This window comes from Helobdella robusta, assembly GCF_000326865.2.
Source record: "Helobdella robusta unplaced genomic scaffold HELROscaffold_16, whole genome shotgun sequence".
NCBI classification, from domain to species: domain Eukaryota; kingdom Metazoa; phylum Annelida; class Clitellata; order Rhynchobdellida; family Glossiphoniidae; genus Helobdella; species Helobdella robusta.
The window spans coordinates 335,622-359,984 of NW_008703893.1; the positions used below are offsets into that span (position 1 = coordinate 335,622).

General features: G+C 31.3%; 2 protein-coding genes across 2 annotated transcripts in view; both read left to right on the forward strand.

Moving 5' to 3' along the window:
• Positions 1 to 335: 335 nt before the first annotated feature.
• On the forward strand, positions 336 to 1,990 carry HELRODRAFT_145007 (hypothetical protein; the record flags this gene model as incomplete). The annotated part of the gene is made up of 5 exons (XM_009015434.1): positions 336 to 391; positions 541 to 673; positions 1,052 to 1,246; positions 1,634 to 1,678; positions 1,877 to 1,990. Coding segments are annotated over 5 exons (543 nt in total), but the record flags the coding sequence as incomplete, so codon positions are not given.
• Positions 1,991 to 16,390: 14,400 nt separating this feature from the next.
• Positions 16,391 to 24,363, forward strand: part of HELRODRAFT_156619 (hypothetical protein) — a gene marked incomplete at both ends in the record, with an annotated part of 29,712 nt that continues 21,739 nt past the window's right edge. Inside the window, 2 exons of the mRNA XM_009015435.1 lie at positions 16,391 to 16,508; positions 17,433 to 17,450. Of these exons, the coding sequence (XP_009013683.1) occupies positions 16,391 to 16,508; positions 17,433 to 17,450 (136 nt within the window). The remainder of the gene's footprint in view (positions 16,509 to 17,432; positions 17,451 to 24,363) is intronic.

The window sequence follows — 24,363 nt, forward strand, 5'->3', positions numbered from 1 at the left end:
TTCAAAATTACAACAACAGCAACTTCAATAACTTCCAAAACTTAAGCAACATCGCGATCATCAACAACAACAATGTTGGCAGTTACAACAACAACAACCAAACACACGTCTACAACAACATCAACAGCTCGGATTTGAATGTTGACAATAGCAACATCAACAGCAAGAACAACACTCACATTAACGACAACAACATTAACAATGACATCAGCACGGATGACGAGAACAATAACGTTGAGAACAAGCAGAACATGGATTGCAACGACAAACGAGACAACAACAAATACACAAAACATCGCATCGGTGATATCAAGGTTACCTTAGAAAATGCAGACCTTTGGAAAAAATTTGACGTCATCGGGACGGAAATGATCATCACAAAATCTGGAAGGTTGGTGGCCGATCAAGTTTTTTTACTAAAAATTATTTTCAAATATCTTCAAATTGAAGTATTAAATCTATAAATAGTTTGCACACGGCTTTTAAAACCAAAATGGTAATTTATATAAACGAATAAAATTATTTATTTAAAAATTTTAGGAGAATGTTCCCGCCTCTGAAAATAACTTTAAACAACCTTGACCCTGACGTCAAATACGCCATCTTGTTGGACGTCATCCAGGTCGATCAGTACCGCTACCGCTACCACAATTCAAGGTGGAGCTCCACGCTGGTTGACGAACCAGAGGAGGGGGTGTACGAGGGCAAGAAGTTTTTCAGCCTTTACAGCGATTGGTACCTGCAACAATATCAGAAGCAACAATACCAACTGCAACAACAATTTTATTTCGATAATTATCAATATCAGCAGCAACAATACTTGCAGTATCAACATCAACAGCCACAGTATCAACCTCAATTACAGCACCAACAACATTATCAACGTGAACAAACGTCGCAACGACACAGCTTCTCACAAATCGCGCAACAACAGTCAGATAAAACACGACCTCATGAACATTCGACATATCCATCTTATCTTCGAACAACAACATCATTCGCAACGACATCACCGGCCAACAATAACCCACGGACAGCCCCCAACCTCCAGCACCCAATTTCGTTAGCATTATTCCCCCCTAACAACTACACCACCCCTTCGTTGCCATGGTTGCAAGGAAAAACTTACGTACACCCTGACACTCCTTCCCTTGGCTCTCATTGGATGAAGAGGTCAAAACAGGAAGGTTCAGTGATCTTCAACAAGGTCAAACTGACCAACAATTTTTTAGAAGAGACCGGAAATGTTTGTATATTTAAATTTATTTTAGAATTTTGTTGAATTTATGAAGCCTTTGTGAAATATTGTGTACACGTGATGTGTTTTTGTTTTTAATATTTAATCAGTCAAAATGTTTAGTAAATTATCTCATTAAATTGTAAAAGTAAATTGAACATGTAAATTAATAATCTTGGTATTAATTATTGCAAAACAAACAATTGACCTTGTTGTCATATCACGTGCGGATGTAATCTTAAGAAATAACACCTCATCAACATGTACCATCGCATCTCATTATTTTGCATCATCTGCACGAAGGAATCTTATTTTACCTAATATCTTACTACAATGCCACACCACATCACATGGAATATTTTTTACATCCCACATTTCACTGCATTCCCATCGCAGATCCCATTGCAATCCATGCACAAGTACATTCCGAGGATTCACGTCGTAGAGCTCAACGGCTACACGAGCGACAACAACTACACGAGCGACAAGAGCTTCAGCAGCAGACACTCATCTACATTTAACCACAACACTAACGGGAACATTCTCGCGACATCAACAGCAGCGAAACAAAATACAGCAGCTGGATTATTCGCCTCACCATCATTAGCAACTGCACTCACAACAGCATCCAATGTACAGTATAAAACATTCATCTTCCAGGAAACATCATTCATTGCTGTGACAGCCTACCAAAACGAACGGATCACTCAACTAAAGATCGACCACAATCCATTTGCCAGGGGCTTCAGGGACCTGCCAGACGATAGAAGATACATGAAAGACGTCAAAAAAGTACCAGCACCTCTGAAGCCGAAAAATTCTAAAACGTTGGTTCAGTTTTAGCTATTTATTTATAAATTTTAACAATGAAATTTCCTTAAATTTTTTTTAAGATATTTCTTTATCGAGTTTGTATATTTCTGAAATTAACTATAACAAAATAAATATATATTTTATGTTTTTTTGTGTTATCTTATTTAAATTTATCAATAAATTAAAAAAAACATTTAGTAACGTTATATACAAACTAATACTTTATGCTGTCTTGGCTCAAGACACCAGAAAACATCTGCAAGAGTAAAAATGTTTGACGACGATGATGATGAACTGATCGGTGATAATGTGAAGAAACATTCTCTCGAACTTTTCAAACGTGAGTGAAATGGTTAATGGGGATTAGAAAATGGTTGGCAGATGCAAAATTGAAGTTACGACGAAGAATCTCGGTTGTTAATGATGTCCAAAATGAATACCTAACATTTTTGTAATCAATTTGGCCACTATCATCATAGTTCAATGTATTTGGCTATAAATTTGAGTTAAATTAGCGTTAGAGTTAAATCTTAAATGTATGTCAATATAAATTTATAAATGAAATTATTCAAACTAATAACAACTAATTAATTAATAACATTTAATAGCGAAGGTTTGCAAGAAGCAACGGGCTAAACAACAACATCAGCAACAGCAGTATCCACAGCAGCAGCAGCAGCAACTGCTACAACAACAACAAATTCAGCAATATTATCACCAGCAGACACAGCACCAACAACAAACTCAACACTACCAGATCCAGCAGCCTGATTTGTTGTATGGGCTGTAGAAGTGGACATTATCATTTTCTTCATTTTGAAGTTGTCATCACCATCATCATTGTTACCATCATCATCATCGTTATCGTCATTATCATCATCGTTATCGTCATCATCATCATCATCATCATCATCATAAAGCAGCGTTAACATTTTTACAATCGTCACCGTTATGATGATCTCAATATTATCGTCTACTCATTATCAGTAATTTTCATCATCATCATCATCGTCGTCGTCAAAGTCATCGTCATCAGTTTCGTCACCAACTTACTCATCATTAAAAGCAGCCCTCATTATAGAGAACCACCAATAAGAATCCGTGTCAAAGATGACGTCAGAGTTACGTCACTGCTGACGCTGGATCAGTCGCTAATTGCTTCCATCGAAACATTTTTCCGCACATCTAACTGTCTTCATCGTACTGGCATTCTTCTGATGATGATGACAATGGTGGTGATGGTTATGATGATGATGGTGGTGGTGGTGGTGGTGGTGGTGGTGGTGGTGGTGGCAATGATGACGATGATGATGAATATAATGATGACGAAAGCCATGAATGATGATGAGGATGGTGATAAGAATGATAATGGGAAAAAATAAATTATGATAATTATGTAAAATTAAATATGAATTATAGTGATAATAATTAAGAAATGGAACAGTAAAACGAGTACCATCTTGAGTGACAAGTTTTGGACGTATTTTGCTTTGTTAATTTTCATATCTCGTCATGTGCTTTCTTCAAATGTTGCTCTATTTAAAAACTCTTTCTAAATAGTTTTCATTCGTTTGTTCCATTTTGTACTTTATGCCAAGCACATAAAAATCATTCACAAATGTAAAAATTAAAAAGTGATTTTAAATTTCCGAGTAGGAATTGTGTTTTTATATGTAGAATAACACAGACACATTAACGTGCAAATTAACATTTAGCATAATAAACATAAACTTTACAACAGAAGTAACCAAATAACACACGTCTCACACACACACACACACGCAACAATACAACATAAACAACCACAAAAACTCATGATGACATACGTGTAGAAGAGAAAGAGACATACAACCAGACACAAAAAAACCCATAAATACATATATACACACAAAAAGACAGCCTAGGCATCAACACAGACCGACACGCGCACACACAGATACACACACATAAACACACGAACATAGTCACAACAAAAACTACACAATAAAATATTGTAAGCATTCAAATGTGTTCGTTTCGCCATGGCCCGAGGCGTAATGGCATTTTGCTCAGCCGTTACGACAAACGCTCGAGTGGCAATGAAGCGAAAACGCAATAACATATAATTATAAATATAATTATAATATAATTAATCAGTATAATAAATTATAATTTAAAAAATATATATTTAAAGATGCAAATTATAATTTAAAAAATATATATATGAAGACGGTAATAATGATGATGATTTTGATAAAAAATAATGTGATACAGTGGCACTATATAAGAAATAATTAAAATACAACTAATTACTTATAATAAATTTAATTATGATGGTGATTAAGATCATGACAATAATAATAATAATGATAATTATGACAAAAATCTGCACGGTAATGGTAGTAGTAGTAGTAGTAGTAGTGGTGGTAGTAGTAGTAGTAATGATTAAAAATGATGACCACCAAAAATATGGTAATCGTGATAACACCCCGCGTCACATTTTGTAATCTTAACAAATCCTCGCGGCTGGAACATCATAAAAATTATAGTATATTAATCGCTATCATCATATCACATCGTTTAATGATGATGATGATGATAAGGAGGAGGAGGAGGATAATGATGATGATGATGAGTAGAAAGTTTACCTTAAAAATTTGCATGATAGCCAAAAAAAATGAAAAAATTTCGGTAGCCTTATTTTGGTCACACCAGAAAAAATATTGGTAGTGTTTGGTCAAATTTCAAAATGTTCAACATTTTATCCGCGCCGCTCATTGCCACACACACACGTACACACACACACACTCAAAACACTCACACACAGACACCACACATACACATATACATCACAGACACACTCACAAACACATAAACACAGAGAGACACATCAAAGAACATTAAAATATGACAAAGTTGTGATAACATTAACGTTTTGTCATTCAAATTGGTCTCATTATCGTTCCCTCCATCAGATACCTATCTATCTACCTATTTATACGATCACCATCCATTCTATCTATCCCCATCTAAATCAACTAATGCCAATGATGAGTTTTTTATTATTCTATCATTATTCTTTTGTTTATTTTGTTTATTATTATTATTATTATTAGTAGTAGTAGTATTAGAAGTAGCGGTGGTAGTAGAAGAAACATTAGTAGTAGCAGTAAAAACATAAGCAGCAGTAGTAGTAGTAAAGTAGTAGTAGTAGTAGTAGTAGTAGTAGTATTAGTATTAGTAGTAGTAGTAGTAGTATTAATAGTAAAATAGTAGTAGTAGTAAAATAATAATAATAGAATAATAGTGTAGTAGTAAAAGTAGAAGTAGTTGTAGTAAAAATATTTAATTATTTTTCATTATTATCACAGTCAATCTGACAATCCACTAACTAACCTTTGTTGTACGAAATCAAAATTGTGAAATAATCATAATCATCATAATATTCCTCATAATATTCATCATCATCACCATAATCATCATCACCATCATCATTTCTTCACACCTATAATCTTTCAATCTTTATTCGTTAGCATTATTCATTCTGTTATTATTATTCGTTTGTTGTTACTGTGTTGACATCAATTAAAAGGTTTAACGAGTGAAGTTCTACCAGTAGTACATTTTATTTACTACACTCTCTGCAGTAGTAATAATGTAATAGTACTACTGTAATTGTAGTAATGCTATAGTAAAATATTTCATGACAATATAGTTAATTAATAGCACAGTGTTAGTTAATTAACAATATTTACTTTTTATTCAAAGTAGTAACAGCAGTAGTAGCAGTAGTAATAGAAGTAGTAGTGTCTCTAGTAGTAATACAATAATAATATTCTCAATAATAATATTATATTACTAATGTGAATAATTTCATTGCGCAAAATACAATTACATTTTTAATAATAAAGAGAGTAAACTTTGCAATATTTTACCAGCGATTTTAATGCTGTGAATGTAACAACACTCATTACATCTACGGATTTTGTAACACATCTGACCTTTGAACTTTAAGAGACCCTATAGATCGGCACTGACCTCCCTGGTTCGAGACCCCGTCTGGGTTCCATGAATGAAGTTATAACGGCAAGAATCATTAGCATGACAACTGTCGCAATTATCATGATTTCATCATTATCATAAGTTTATTACTTCTACCATTATCATCATCGTCGTCATTGGAATCATCTTTATTATTATTATTATTATTGTTGTTATTATTATTATTACTAGTATTTTTCTTTATCATAAGTGTTATTATTATGTTATTCACTCTATTGACATTCCTCTTATCGCCACAATCCTCACCAACATTATCCTTTTTTTCATCCTAATCACTATATCATCGTCCATATCATCATCATCATCATCATTATTCATATCATCATCATCATCATCATCATCATCATCATCATCATCATCATCATCATCATCATCATCATCTAGTGATCATTATCATCACATCACAACATCATCATCATCACCACGTCGTCGCCAACATTAACAGCAATTACTACACTTACGACAACAGATTGTAAACCGGTCAATCTTAATTAATGCACATACCAAGTGTTAAAGCTATCTCTTTCTTTTTCTCTGACTCTCTCTCTTTCTCTCTCTCTCTCTCTCTCTCTCTCTCTCTTTTTCTATATATATCAATATGTTTGTGTGTGCGTGAGTGTGCTGTGTGATCTGTTATCAACGTACGTAGCTCTGAGAATCGACAAAGTTAAGGTGTGAACGTAATGTATTTTTCTATATATTAGCATCATCATCTTCATCATCATTATTCTTATTGTTATTTCAATTTCACTCATTACTAACATTCTCATCATCTTTAATATTATTGTTATTATTATTATCATTATTATTATTATTATTAATAACTATTATTATTACCGTCAATCTTTCTACTATAAAGTTAGCCGGTTAGAGTTAATAAAAATTTTTTACGACTCATCAGCGGTGTGAAGTTTCACACGTTCAAATGTAATAAAATAAAGAAATGTTAATTATTATTATTTCGGTTATTATTATTGTTATTATTATTATTATTGTTATTATTATTATTGTTGTTGCTGTTGTTATTATTATTATTTTAACCTTAATTGTTAGAGAATTCTAAAATGAAAGTTTTGTTACAGAACCGAGATTTGAGAAGTTATTGCTGAAATAAGCAAGACAAATTTTAATAATAATATTAATAATTATAATTTAATAAATAATTAATGAAAAATAACCATATTTATAATAATAATTATCAATAATATATTTAGTTATTATTATTATTATTTTTATAATTCTAATAGGAGATAATAGTAAATCAAAAAATGAAGAAGAAATGAATGGATGAATGATTGAGTGAGTGAATGAATGAGTGAATGACAGAATGAACGAACAAATACAAATGAACAATTGCTCAGTTTCATTCAATGAACAAACAACATGTGATGTGACCAAATCAACCTACACTACATTATTTATGTTCACCTTATGTATACGCACTTGTATATAAAGTACACCTACAAAATGTATGTATGTACCTTTGTGTATGTATGCGAGTGTACAACAAAAGAAGATTTATGCGTACATTAGAAATATGCTTGCTATTTTCGAGAGATGCGACAATACCGTGACCACACCACTTCAAACATTACAATTGCAACAACAATATCAATAGCATGTGATGTGCTTTAATTGTCTGTTGTTTGTTGCTGTTGTTGTTGCCACGTGTTGCGTGCATTGTTATGTGTTTTATTGCTTTTTATGTGCACTCGGTGTTTGTTCTGCTAATGTTGTAATCAAATCTAATTAAGTTTTGCAGTTTCGCGTCGTTAATTTCTGTGCCTTCCAATCAGGAAAATTGTTTAAGAGGAATAGCAGGAATTAATTTTTTTACAAATGCATATAATTGCTTTTTTCATGATGTCATTTGACGCAATTTTTGAATTCCAAATTTTTGCCGTTAATTTGTTTTAACTAAAAAAGATAGTAATTCGAAAGATAACCACGATAATAAAAACATTGACAGACATCTTCACAACAATAAAAAAATATCACTCAAACCAAAACATCAATAACATCAGCGAATCATTAAAAACAACACGACTGAGTATTATTTCTTGTAGAGTTAAACAAACAAATAGGCAATGCGATGTCATCAGGCAGAGATAAGAACGCCAATAAGTAGACTTACTTACCTATAGAATGTCGAAATATATCTGACTCCAACACTACCTTTCTATTCTACATCAATCTCATCTCTCGCTTAGCTGCTTGTCAGTACCAGCCAACCACTGAAGTAGTCTGATTGAAATCTGTTAATGCATCGCTCTATTTAGATAGATCATATCATGTGGCTGTGTTTTGGTGGATTTTTTTAGATTGGATTGAAGTTATTTGTGAGTAATTTGAAAAAATAATTTTTGAATTTATAATAGTAATTAAATATAATATTAATTAATAATGATGATAATAGATATTTATAAGTTTGCTGAGGTTCTAGCTAATTAAATTCAACTAAAAAAAAATAATAAATTATAATGAATAATTAAGAAAATTTTAATTGAGAATGTTGAGACGTAGCAGTATATTTCTAACCGATTAGTACTCCGACATGAGGTAAACTTGTGCGAGTGTGTGCGAGTAACGCGAAGAAAATTTGGTAAATCCATGATCTATATATAAAAAAGAGAGAAAAAAAGAGAGAAGAAAGAAAGAAAAAAGAGAGAGAGAAAGAAAGATAGATAGATAGAGAGAGAGAGAGAGAGAGAGAGAGAGAGAGAGAGAGAGAGAGAGAGAGGAAGAAGGAAAAGAGTTTAAAAAGGTTGGTTGAAGGTCTGGTCTATCACACTGTTCCTAGGTTCAGATGAATCAACGACAGACCAACAGCGCACGTGAATGTGTGTTCAACGACGCATCACACACGAGGCATGTGATAGGAGGGGGGATTTTTTTGTCATATTCGAATCGAACCAGGTCACTGTAAACACTGCGAAAGAGCACCAGGCGATCTTAACCACTAGGCCATCAAAAGATAGATAGAAGAAAATAAGAAGAATAGAAAAATTGAAAAAAATGGAGAAAGAGAGAAAGAAGAGAAGAAAAAAGAACAGGAAGAAAAAAAGAAATGAGACCATATCTCAAATTTACTTGATATAAAATAACATATTCAATTACCGTCAATATTTGTGCGATAAATGATATGATGATAAAGAAGAAAAATTGTTATAAATGAAAAAATTAATTAATTAAAAAAAGAAATAAAAGTTATTTATAGACGAAGTTGATTAAATAGAAAGAAAAAACGAAAAGTAATATAATTGATCGCTTCTCAATAAATGAAAACTGAAAATTATTATTTAAATTTAACAGTTATCATTATTATTATTTATGTTAATAATAATGATAAATATAATTATAATAACAATTATTATTAAATAAAAAACGCAAAAAAATAAGCATATGTTAAATTATAAACCAAAATAGATATACACGGTGTAGATAAAAATAAAAAAATGATATCTAATCATAACAGAGGTAAGTGTTGTGATTTCTTTATGATAAATATAACATTAACCAATAAAAGTGTCTGTGTGTCTGTCTGTGTGCCTGTCTGTGCGTATGTGTGTGGTGTGTGTGTGCGTGCATGTGTGTGCGTGCGTGTGTGTGTGTGGTGTGTGTGTGTAAGTTTGTAATCATATAAATAATATATACACTTAAAACTATATGTGCAAACATACGCACATAAATAAGAATAAATCCACAGAGAGATAAAAACGCAAGCACTTATAACTACAAACATGGGCTGGCACATAACAAATAGCATGCAAATTCAACAAATTCGTTTAAACGTTTTTGTATAAATATTTCTTGTTTTATAATATTTGGCTGCTTATAAACTCGTGAAGATATGTGTGTTTGTGTGTGTCTGTGTGAGTGTGTGTTGTGTGTGTGTTGTGTGTGTATGATATCATTATGTGTTTGTATACAAATGAATGTTATTGTTTGAGATATCACTATTTTATGCATATTTACTTTTTCACACTTATAAGTGAGTTATAAATTTATTTTTAGAATAAACATGTGTGTGCGTCTGCCTGTCTGTGTGTATGTGTCTGTGTGTGTGTGCGTGTTTTTGTGAGTGTGAAAGTGTGAGAGTTTAGATTTTATTATTTACAGATATACGATTTTATGTGAAGTTTAGTAAAGGTTATATCAAATTATTGATTGATTGAAACTTGATTTCAAAAAGTTAAATTTCAGAATAAACGTATCACAAGGCAGCAAAATGTTAATTACTATAAATCTAAAAAGTTTCAACAGCATAAAAATAAAAGATGTTACTCGAAATGAAAAAATGAAAAATCATACAGACCTACCAATTAGACATTAATGAAATACCGCGAGAAAATGAAATAAAAGCAGATGATAAATAATATAATATACATAATATAATATGCAGTTATAAAAAAAAGTTTGAAAAATCACAGATTTAAAAGTTAGAAAAACTTGAGCAGAGTTGAAGACAGAGCGCACAGTAGAAACAACAAAAACCTACATCCCATGTTGGCCTCAGTTATAATGATGCTTTACTCCACTCCACAAAGTCCCAATCCTTCGCGGTTTCTTCCCAGAATTCCCAATTCAAACTAAAGACGCTACGACGGAGAAAACCACCAGCCAATCAATCATAAATCAAAATCTTACTTACTAAACTGTATTGTGGGAGAAATTTTCAACGTCAGGTATGATCTATTTAAAAAAGCTAGAAGAAGCTAGAAAAAGCTAGCGCACGGTTGATATAACATTTAAAAATTTTGAGACTTATGATGAAAATGATGAAACAAAAAATGTACTCAGTAAGAGAAAAGGTATCGGCATTCAAAGTGACCTATAAATTAAAAGCAAGAAAGAATATTTCTCGTAGAGGAGACTTTTCGCCATAGCCAACAAAACCCACAATAGAAAAACCACAGTTTGAAACTGAACGAAAACGCACAAAAAAAGTAAATGCCACTTGTCAAAATAGATTTTTCAGCAACAGAGTGACCCATCCTTTGAATACGTTGGAAGAGAATGCAGTGACTTTAGCAAGAAATCTCATCAAGGGGAAGATCAAGAAAATTGAATGCATTTGCCCTTTCAACAACAGAGAAATAATAGTTATAACAATGTGAACATTTATATAGCGCTGATTCGCCCAGTTGCTTCAAAGGCGCTCCTGATCATAAGTATAGCAAAGGCAAAAAACTTTTTAATCATATTGAACCCTTGTTGTGTTTCGCTATGTTGTTTTAATTTTTTATTTTGGCAAATTGGAGGAAACGTTGTTCAAGTGTAAACGTAAACCATTCATAGATTAGATACAAGTTATTAATATTTGTTCATTTTGTTGCTTTAGAACATTAAAAGCTCTGGCTCTACTTAGCAATCTTTTTTTTTCTTTCAAAGACGTAACATGATGTCAAATGAAAATAAATTTAACAAATTCTATTCTGATTTAAAACAGCAAAATGTAATTTATTAATGGTCTCATTCTGCAAATCAATGTTGATTAAATTTACAAATACATTGATCATAAATATTAATATAATGTTAATAAATTTTTTATAATAAAAATTAATTTCTTATTCATCAAAAATCATTATGTAATAAAAATTGTTCCTGGTTTTACATTATTACCATACTTACTGACATTAAAACTGCTACAAAAACATCAGAAAAGAAGGCTTGAAGCGTTCTTTTAAGTTTAAAAATGTACGTCAGAGAGAGGAGTATAACAAAATAAATTACTTCAATGATTAGGTTGTGCGTGTGTGTGTTTGTGTGCGTGTGTTTGTTTGTGTTTGCCTGTGTCTGTTTTTGTGTATATCATACATCATACATCAGCACAACAACACTCAGGATTACTCAACATATCAATTGTACATACATGCCAGCAAATATAAAAAATTGCATCCTATACATAAAATGTAAAAACTATTTAAGCCTGTAGAAAATTTTTATGTATTACATTACACATATATAAAGCTACTAGCCTACTACAATACATGTTATATGATATAAATAAATAAATAAATATATATATATATATATATAGCATAATAGAACATTTAAGCATGATAGAATTGAAAAGTTTTTTCGGTATTCCTATACCATCTTCGTTGTTCGATATATATATATATATATATATATATATATATATATATATATATATATATATATATATATATATACTTGAGCATCTGGCCACATACACAACGTACCAATTCAAACACTGAAGATGGTATAGGAATGGCGAAAACAGCTTTTTTGTCAGATGTTAAATCAGTTACGACGGGTGTCCTTCAAGGGTCAGTTTTAGGACCTGTTTTGTTTTTGTTTCGAAATTAGATATTGCTAAAATAATAAATTCCCATAGATTTGACTGCCATGCATTCCCTGATTAATAATAACAACTGGCGGGCCGGAGTTTTTCTAAGCAGAGGTTGAGGCTAAGGAAAATTGTTTACCGAAAATTGGACAGTGGATGTCAGGTAGTTCTCTGAGGTTGAATCAGTCTAAAACTCAGTTGTTCCAAATGGGGACCAAGAAACATTTGTCAATGTTTAATAAGGATTGGTGGAGTTAATTTAGTTTTTGCTTCAACAACGTTGAATCTGGGCGCCTGATTCGATAATAGGTTCACAACGAAGCACCATATTAAAATGCTATCAATCAGGAGCGTGATTCAGATAAAAAAATCATATAAAATTTGACATTATTTGAATAAACCTCCATTAGAAACGGTAGTCTATGCTTCTATAACATTTCGTTATAACAGCTTGTTTTTATAGTTGCTTGACGAATTAATTGCTACAATACAGTCAATTCAGAATCGGGCTAATGAAGACTGAAGAGTTTGAAATTTGACCACATGACTCCGCTTTTGAATGAACTTCACTGGTTAACAATATATCAATAATAGAATAATCTTCAAAATTGGTGTACTAGTGTTTCGTTCATTGCCTGATTTGGCACTTGAGTATCTATCAAACAAGTTGATTCGCAAGACAGCTGCACTGTAATATAGTTCTTTATGAAAGTCACAGCATTTTCAGCGTTGCATAATTTTCTATTTAATTTTTCAATCTTTCTTACGATGAATTTCAGTTGATTATTGAGTTTATTTAAGTGTTACACAAAATTAGTGCCTATGTTTGAAACAGAAAAGCTTCTTTCGAAAATTCATATATCTATTACCAATGTTAATTTACGTATTGTTTATATCCTTATAAAACTTATTGTTACTTCCTTCCTAGGCTTATTAAGTTTCTACGAGTTCTTTTTTATCTCTTCGTGTGAATTAAAATATTTTGTATGAGTTCTTCTCTTTGTGTGTCGTCTCGGTAAAGTCAATTACTAATTTTCTGGAATGGGAGAACGCCAGTGGTCCTTGTTCAACACACACACACATACATAATTACATATATACATGCATACACACACATATCAAATTGTTTTACTTACGATAACCTTGTAAACTGGAATGCTTACTCAATGTTACTTTTTCCATCAATGCTTTGTTTTCTTAGAACATGCATTGCATGCATTCATATTGCATGCACACAAACATACATATCAATTTATAAATAAATGGGGAGAACTTTTTGCTCTATGCACACATACAATGATATATACAAAGATTAAAGATAAATACATATGAACTTACACACATATACATACATACATTTATACATAAATACTAACATTCAGACATACATACATACATACATACATACATACATACATACATACATACATACATACATACATACATACATACATACATACATACATACATACATACATACATACATACATACATACATACATACATACATACATACATACATACATACATACATACATACATACATACATACATACATACATACATACATACATACATACATACATACATACATACATACATACATGCACGCAAACACACACGCATACATTAATTAATTGAAGTACTTTTTCTAAAACAGTTGAGATTAAAAAACAAAGAATAAACTGGATATAAAATATCTAAAACTATCAAAGTATTTTGGATTCTCAACTTATTGAAATAAGTACATACATAATACTTCTGTACTTAAATATTTATTAAGGAGTGGTAGTGGCAGCGGCTAAAGCAGCAGTAGTAAAAGAGGTGAAGGTAAAAGCCACAATAGAAATAAATTAAAACTAAAATTAAAACTAAAATTAAACCCCAAATAAAAAAAGGCAAAATAAAACCCAAAGCTTTCATTATTCATATTATTATACTTATTCTTCTTTTCATTGTCATTATTATTATTGTTATTTTTCGTAAACAAAAAGGTTTCCATTCTTTCTCACAATTCAACATTGAATAGTAATAATTAAGGAAATACCTCGTGTTAAAAGCAAGAGATGCAATTCATTATTCCAAATTTTTCCTTTGTTAAAGACCTCTGCTTTCCATTTTAATATATTCTTCTTCTTATTATTGTTGTTGTTATTATTATTATTATTTATAATTAGTGTGTATTGTTGGTTGTTACTGCAACTTTTTTGTTTTTATTTTTGATTTAAAATCATACACAATGCTGAGCTGGTTATTTTGGGTTCAACAATAAAAAGCAACAACAACACGATGACAACAACAACACGATGACTCACTGATCTAACAAACGCTGATCATCATTAATATGAGAGCAATTATTTGTTAAATTGTTTGCACATAACTAATTTTATTTTTGGTTTTACGTTGTTTTATTCTTTAGTTACAAAATTGATTAATTCGTATTCTACAATATTGTTAATTATTAAATGTCTTTAGCTGGTTGAGACTGGCGTTTATAAAGGTAGTTTTGTTAGTATGCTATCATTGTTTGAAATATTGGAAAATTTGTAAATTATTGAGAGTTATAAATATTTTTGGATGATTTTGTTATTGTTTCTTTCTTGTCTATATTATATACATTTACGTTAACTTATTCATGCGAATACAAATCTGTAAAGAAAAGGATCATCAGCCATTAAATATTTGTGAATTTGTTTAAAATAGTGATTTTATTACATAAGTGATGCGTGTGTATGTGCGTGTGTGTATGTGTTTGTATGTGTGTGTGTGTGTTTATGTGTATGTGCGTATGTGTACGTGTGTGTGTGTGCGTATTTGAACATAAATTTTGCATTTTTTCCAAAGCAGAGTTCTCATTTCTCAAAAGAATCTTATCAGAGGATCGCGAGGTTATTACATCATATACATGTTATAAACAGACGTATATATATATATATATATATATATACATATATATATATATATATATATATATATATATATATACTACTATATTACGGCAAAGGTATATATATATATATATATATATATATATATATATATATATATATATATATGTATAGTATATATATATATTCACAATGTATTACAGATATATTGCATGTATATGGATATATATTGTAATGAAAAGGATTAGGATGAAGCAAGCATTTCCGATTACTTTAGTTTTGCTAAAGAAGTGAGTTTGAATTTGTTGTGGATTGCGATGATGATGACGATGATTGTGATGATGACGGTGATGATGTTGATGATGGTAATGATGTGATAATATTGATATGTGATGATGAAGAAGGAGGCAATGATGTTCTTAAAAATGTAAGAGGGATGTTATTTGATTGTCGGTCATTCTATTTGAATCATCATCTTACGTGTTTGCGCTTTCAAATGAAACGACTGTTCGCATTACGGTCTGCGTTATTTTGTGTGGTGTGTATTGTTGTATTCAAATTGTGCGTATTGTTGTATGCGGTGTTTGTATTCAAAGTTCACGGACGTGTTTTCTTGTCAGGTGTCTGTTATTTTTTGTTTCATTTGTCGTCGTTGTTGTTGTCTGTTAATGAATAATTTAGATGGAAAATTTTAAGAACAGGTTATTAGCTACGTTTCCGACTTACTTAATGAAAGTTTATTTGTTATTCTGATTGGCTTCAATGTTTCAAGTTACTGCACATTTAATGATCCTTGATGTTTGATAATGTTGAGTTTGCCGCCTTGTTTATTATTTCCAAGTGTAATTGGAATAATAATTTTTTTTTAGGAATCTTTAGGATTATTCTCTTTAGCAACAGCTACAGCAGTCTAAAACTTCAGCAACAACAAGCAACAGTGCCAGCAACAACAACAACACATCCTATAAAACAACAACAAAAGCAAACCACTTTCGGGATTTAAAAAAAAAATTGGAAATTTGAACAAAATATCTGATCACATCACATCACTACATCTACTAAACCGAGGATTTAGTGAGTGAGTGAAGGAAAGAAAAAATGGAAGACGCCCACACAAAACACGTGGACGAACTTCTGACCTACTTTCAAACTTGCCCTGAAACCGGTTTGGATGATGAGCAGGTCAGCTGTAACCAGGAAAAGTATGGGCCGAACGGTGAGTTACAGTGAGTGAACGAATGAGTGAGTGAGTGAGTGAGTGAACGAATGAGTGAGTGAATGAGTGAGTGAGTGAGTGAGTGAGTGAGTGAGTGAGTGAGTGAGTGAGTGAGTGAGTGAGTGAGTGAGTGAGTGAGTGAGTGAGTGAGTGAGTGAGTGAGTGAGTGAGTGAGTGAGTGAGTGAGTGAGTGAGTGAGTGAGTGAGTGAGTGAGTGAGTGAGTGAGTGAGTGAGTGAGTGAGTGAGTGAGTGAGTGAGTGAGTGAGTGAGTGAGTGAGTGAGTGAGTGAGTGAGTGAGTGAGTGTGCGTGAGTGAGTAAGTATTAGTGAGTAAGTGAGTAAGTGAGCGAATGAATGAATAAATAAATGAATGAATGAGTGAATGAATGAATAAAGTATTAAATAACAGAATGCTTCAGTGGGTGAATGAGGGAATGAATGAATAAAAGTTAGAATGAATTAAATTTTCAAGGAAATTATATCTATATTAAAGTATGCTTCTAAATGTTCTATTTAGTTTAACTTTCAATATTCAATAATTAAATTAAAGTTAATAAATAGTTTAATTTCAAAAAACATTATTAATTTATTAAACGATATTACCAAAAAATATTTACCGGAAAAACCTTTCTCCAGTTTTTTCACCAAATGGTTTTTTATGTTGCATCTTTGATTGTTTGAGGATGAAAGAATATAGAAAGAGGAAAGAAGTGTAGTTGAACCTACCTACCTCGTGCAAACCAATTACCATCCAATTTTATACAATAGGAATAGGCATACCATTATAGGCATATTTAAAATTATACGTAAATATTTAAATAAATATTATTATAATTATTATTGTTGTTGCTGTTGTTGGGACTATAATTATTATAAATATTATAATTATTTTTATTATTACAAATACTTTTTACATTTTTACAGAGTTGCCCGTTGAAGAAGGTTAGGATGATTTATTTTTACTTTCATTTATTTAATTCACTCAATTTCACTGTTATTATTTCATTATTATTGATTAATTTATTTATTAATTAATTATTAATATACCAATCTGCCATGTGAGGTGTACACTTTCAACCAGTTTCCTAAAAATTTTTAGAATATTTATAAGTACTGGGCTGGGCTTGGTACATAATAAGTACTTAATAGTACTTAAATAAGTACTCCTTATTTATTGCAATATTTCAAATTAATTATTACAAATCTCCCTCGATATTCTCCAAAAGCCTCCCTCAACAACAAGCACACATGTGTATGTAGGTAGAAGATGCACGTGAAACATCTCGACTCATCACACACGCACATTCCAAGTGATCGTTCGAGATCTCTCTTGGAATCGAATCCGTTCAGTGCAATGTACAATAAATACATGATTAACAACAATTCGGAAATTAATTAACGTTAATAATAATAATAAAAAAAAACTCCTTTATTTATCAAAAGCCAAAATCAAATAATGAGATTAAATTGTAATAAAATGTTTAAAAAACAAATAAATAAAAGAGAATAAAATATTCAAATCAAATTAAATGTACGATCCACCCATCCTCAATGCTAATGACAAGTGTATGGGCGTGAGAGTTATATTTAACGAGCAAATAGCACTGTTTATTAGGTTAAAGTTGAAAGAACTTGGACATGAAAATTTAAATAGCGATAAATTAAAATTATTGAAGAAACCCATTTGGCAACAAGACAAACAATTGTAGAACAGTCGATATATTCATTATTTAGATATGTATTTAAATTTAGATATTTTTACCGTTTGTATTGTTTTGATGAAAGCAGATTAGTTTCATTGCATATCGTCAGCTCCAGTACCTCAGTCTTGTTGCGCCGCATAATGGCAAGGTCCGGAGGTTGCGTGTTGAATAGGCATGACATTGGACGGATGCCTTTCATTTCCAAATCCGCAAATAAGCAGCAGTCATTTGGAGCCTGTAACCTCAACTCCTCTTTCATCAACGCCAGTACTTTATCACGTCTGTCTGTGCATCTCTTCAGAGCCAATGTTGAAACACAGTTTGACACTACATTTTTATTTGTTTGGCGAACCTTACATAGTAGATACAAGGGAGTTTTGGTTTTGCCCCATTTAAACAAATTTGAATTAGTGAGCAGTTGTTGAATTATGTACTTCCTTGCTAATCTGTAGAGCATCCAAGACATGTCATCAATAGTTTTCAGCCAACAAGTTATTTGTGCTGGAGTAATGAGTTTGCCAATTGACTTGAGCACCGTGCCATGAGATGGAAGTCCAACTCATGTGGATGGTTGAGACATGACTTTACTCCGGTCTCATTCAGAAGTTCGAGGGACTGCTTTAATGAGCCAGTTTCAGTCAGAGAACTGTTCGGCTTGACAAAGTTTGAAGAGATTTCGTGCCATAAGCATTGGGTTTCTTCATTATTGCTATTCTTTAAATAGCTGCGAACATTCATATTTGTTTTTTATGCAGTGTCTCTTAGTGACATAATACTATTTATTACCTCCGAGTTTCTTCGGTAATGAGAGCACCTGCACTACACATCCATTGATTGGCACTGCGAGCCACGCCTTGACTCTACTTACAATCAGGTTATCTAGGTTGGACGATACCCATACTGGTGAGAAATTGTACCAAAGTAGCTCGAATTGAATTTGTGCTGGGATAAAGTCGCGTAGTTTTTCAAGTTTTTGTTGCAGTTTGACGTCCAGACCAGAGGTGATCTCCAGCTATTCGGTCAATTTTGAGACAATTTCCTTCTTGGACTTAGTATCTTTTTTTTCAAAATCATACAATCTACCCAAGTGAACGAGACTGTTTCCAATTTCTATGTTGGAAATGACATAAAAATGATAATAATAATAACAACAATAATAATAATGATGATGATGATAACAAATAAAAGGAAGAATAACAGTCTGGCTATATTAAATAAAGATGATTGATAACATAAACGATAATATCAATCTAGTTTGACAAAAATAATAATAATAACAACAAAATAATTATAAATATAATAAGAAATAACAAAACAACACAATAATAATTGTCATAAAAACCCGTAGCAACAACAACAGTAACAACATTAACACTGTTTAAAACCCTTCACTAGTAAAATCTGAACTCAAAATACCGCGAAAAGACGCATGCAATCTATTAAAAGATACATATAAAGTGCAATAAACATCACTACTAGTATCATCATCATCATCATCATCATCACCATCGCCATCATCGTCATCATCATCATCGCCCTCATCGTCATCATCACCATCATTGTCATCGGCATCAACATCATCATCATAAACATCATTATCATCATCATTATCATATTCATCATTATAAAATCATTACCATTGTCATCATTAGAAACATCATTACTATAATCATTACTACCATTGTTTCTAGAATTATTTTCTTCATAAATGTGAGCATCATCACTTTAAAACATAACATCACAATCACAGTCATTTATTTTTATCATAGGTACATATCATCATTAACATTATTACATCATCGCATTTCAGTTATATACACACACAGACACACCAAACACACAAACACACATACACCAAACACACAAACATATCAAACACACACATACACACCACACATATCAAACACACACACCACACACATCAAACACACACACACATACATCAAACACACACATACACCATACACACACACATCAAACACACACACATATACACAGACCAATCACACACACAAATCACACACCAAATCACACACACAAATACATCATTCAGTATGGGAACCTTTTAAATTTTAATTGAATAGACGCTTAGAATTGTTGTCAGTCACCGCGAACATCATCAGAAAATGTTGATGTTATTTATTGCCATGGCTTGGAATGTTTGTCTGGTAATGCAAGAACACCAAGCAAGACCGACACAACATCAATTCATCGCAATCACAAAGGCAACAAAATAACAATGACATCAACAAAAATGTCAATATCAACAATGACAGCAACAACAACACCAACAACAACAACATCAACAACAACAACATCAACAACATTAACAATGACAACATCATCATCAAATCACAACAACACCAACAAAAACATTAACAACAACAATACAACCTCCATAAACAAAACATCACAACAACGCAATACGCCCGACTTCATTTTTTTTTCTTCCCGGCTAATTCAGTAACTACTTTTTTACTTTCCTAGTTCGGATAACGTCTGAAAATTACTACCGCTTATTATTTGTGTTATACACTGTTTCTTAATTTTATTTTATTATTTTTTTTGTTAATAATATTATTTTTATTACGTTAAACAAAGGCGAAGACAATTTTAAAACAATAAAATAATTAATAAAATAATAATACTGAATAAAATAATTAATGTTCTTCTAAGTCAAATAATGTATTAAACCTTGTTTTTATTTTAATTATTATTGTCATTATTTAAACCATTATTAATACAACAATTATAATTTTTTTCAAAATTAGTTTTAATAATATTAGCAACAGTTCATTTAATTAAATTAATAAAAAATATTTTAAGCGAGAATAAATACATACACTGTAGTTTATTGAAATAATGTCATCGCCATTCGTTATGTGATATATATAAATAACATTCACATGCAGACAATAACATCAACTAATATAACATCAACACAAGGTCTGTCTATAAAAAAATAAATAAATCTATGGTTATTTTTAGTTGCAACATCAACAACACACACGCACACACACACGCACACGCACACACACACGCATATATATATATATATATATATATATATATATATATGTAAACCATCACGCAGCTCTTTTTTCCTAATCTTCACTTTAATTTTTTTTTAAATCTTTATAAGTATGTATAGCAATTTTTTTCATGCTTAATTAACTCTACAAATGTTCATACAGTAAATTTCAACTAGATTATAGAGCCATGACAATAGAAATCACTTTTCAGCGTAGTTCGCCAAACAGCATTTTGACTATTTCAACGGATTTATGCCCAAGCAGCATGGACATTGTCTCATGCATAAAATTTATCTCATGATTTTGATTAATCACTTATTTGTTATTCCATGCCCTTGAAATGAAAAGAGATCCCTTAGTAATGAATAGGAGAAATATTATTCTAGTCAGTTAGCATTATCTGTTACTTTCCCTATAACAATAATTTATTGTTTTTTGAAAAAAGAAAGATACACTTTTCTATCTTTAGTATCATAGTAGTATTGTAGTATTAGAATTGTGAAACATTGCATCATTGTATTGTATTATCTAATTCTTAGTAATGTATTAGCAGCCGACAACATAGTAATATAGTACTAATTAATTTATAAAAAGAAGATAGTTAGTAAAAGTATAAATGTACAGTGCAGTACTTAGAAATGTGTGAATACTATCAATAGATAGAATTGTATGATAGTTGTACTAATGTATTGTTTTTACTATTCAGCAATGTGCTAATAGCAGTACTAAAAGTATAGTACCTACTTAATAATGTTAAACATGATGCTACCCTGTACGCTGCATGTATTGGGAAATATAAATACATTTCAATTGCCTGCAATGCTAAGCCAATCTTCTATCAAAGAGCATTTTATCTCTGAAACATACGTACGTACGTTTATTTCTGGTTATTTAATTGCTCTGCATATGTGCATAGATTAAAAAAAAGTTAAATATTAGGACCCATATATATACACAAACACATACACACATTCACACACACACTCTTACACGAACACGCACACACACATACACGCCTATTCACAGACAAATATCATTTATATATACTTATATATCATAAAATACTGAATGCAAGTACTGTAGAATTAATTACTAAACCAACAAAATAAACAAGAGAGCCATTAAACCACAGTGTTCCTTCTAATAAATGTTCATCCATTAGGAACATCTAGCAAAAATTATTTATACACGAATAAGTAAATGATTGTTATCCTCACATGCATCAACATTAAAACCTTTTTTTCGCAGAATAACGTTCACAAAAATAAGAAATAAGTATAATAGAAATAATAATAAACTCAATTATTATTACTTTTGTTATTACTGTTGTTCGTTTTTACGAGTTCACTAACACAGCCAGTTTTTAGATAGCCCTCAGACTCATAGAGATTTGTAAATAAGTTAAGCTTAGCTAATGCATAAACGAAAACCTATGTACGGAAACAAACGTGCAGACAGAAGCACATACAAACGCATACTTAAACTAACACTTTCACACTTCCAAAATCACTCAAACTCACTCACAAGAGACACACATACAAGCAAATAAACAAACTTAAACATGCAAACATCTAAACATACAAACACATACACACTCACAAACACATACACACACGAGCAAATAAACAAAGTTAAGCATACAAACCTAAACACACCTAAACCTAAACAAACCTAAAAACACACACACGCATAAACACATATACACACACACACACACACACACACACACACACACACACACACACACGTTCCTTTACATTCTTTATTAGATCAAAACGCACGCGTAAAAAGCAAATATAAATGGATAGAAAGAAAGAAAAAAAAATGTGATGGAGGAGGTATTTCATTTCTGTAGCGCAGAACAATTTACTACCTACGATTACGTTTCTCAGCTTGGTTTGCTATCAAGTACATATCATTTCTCACAAATCATCCTCATCATCATCATCATCATCATACTTTTCAACATTCATCATCATTATCACCCATTATCGTCATCATCATCGTCTTCGTCATCGTCGTCATCATCATTATCATCAACTTTTTCCTCTTCAATAACATCATCATCAACGCCACTTTCCCCATTATCTCTGTTCTATTATTAGCAATAGCAGCAAGAATATTTGCGTATAATAATTATATACATTCATGACATTTCCAAACAATGTCATTGTATGTGTGTGTGCGCGTGTGTGTGTGTGTGTGCGCGCGTGTGTGTACGGGTGTTTAGTTTAATGTCAAAATACTTTATTAATCTAATCTGATTATAAAAAAAAATTTTACTTATTAACGCTCGTGTGTATATGTAAAAATTATGTATATACATTATAGATTGCTTGCACATTCAACATTTGTTTGTTTATGTGTAAGTATGTGTGTGTGTGTGTTTGCATATATATGCCTGTGTGTATTGTGTGTGTATATGTATATATATATATATATATATACGTGTGTGTGTGTGAATGTGTGTGTGTATGCAGGCGTGTGTGTAATTTATCCAATTTCAAAAAATTAATCAGAGATGATTTTTTTACATTTAAAAGAATATTTCATAAACCGTATTATCGAATGTTGCATCATCTTCCATCACGTCATCTGGCCATCAAGAGATTTATTAAAGTTTATAAGTACATATAATAAATTAAATAAAAGTCACACTGCTTAATTTCGTGTGACCAGATGACATTCTATAAGTATCGAGTAACAACACATGCACTACAATATTTTTTTCGTCATCATAAACATCAACAGCATCATTATCATCATCAGCGTCATCATCATTATCAGTGTCATCATCATTATCATCATCTACATCATCAGCTTCATCAACCATCATCGTCATCACCATCATTGTTAATCATCGTCGTCGTCGTCATCACATCACATCACATTAAAGCATCGCATTATGACATCATTAAGTTATGAATCTAATTCAGATTTTTCATTAAGCAGTTTGATTAATTGATTACACACACACACGCATTTACACATACACACACATACACTAATACAAACAAACATTCACACACAGGCATCCCATATGCTTATATATATATAAATATATATATATATATATATATATATATATATATATATATATATATATATATATATATGTAA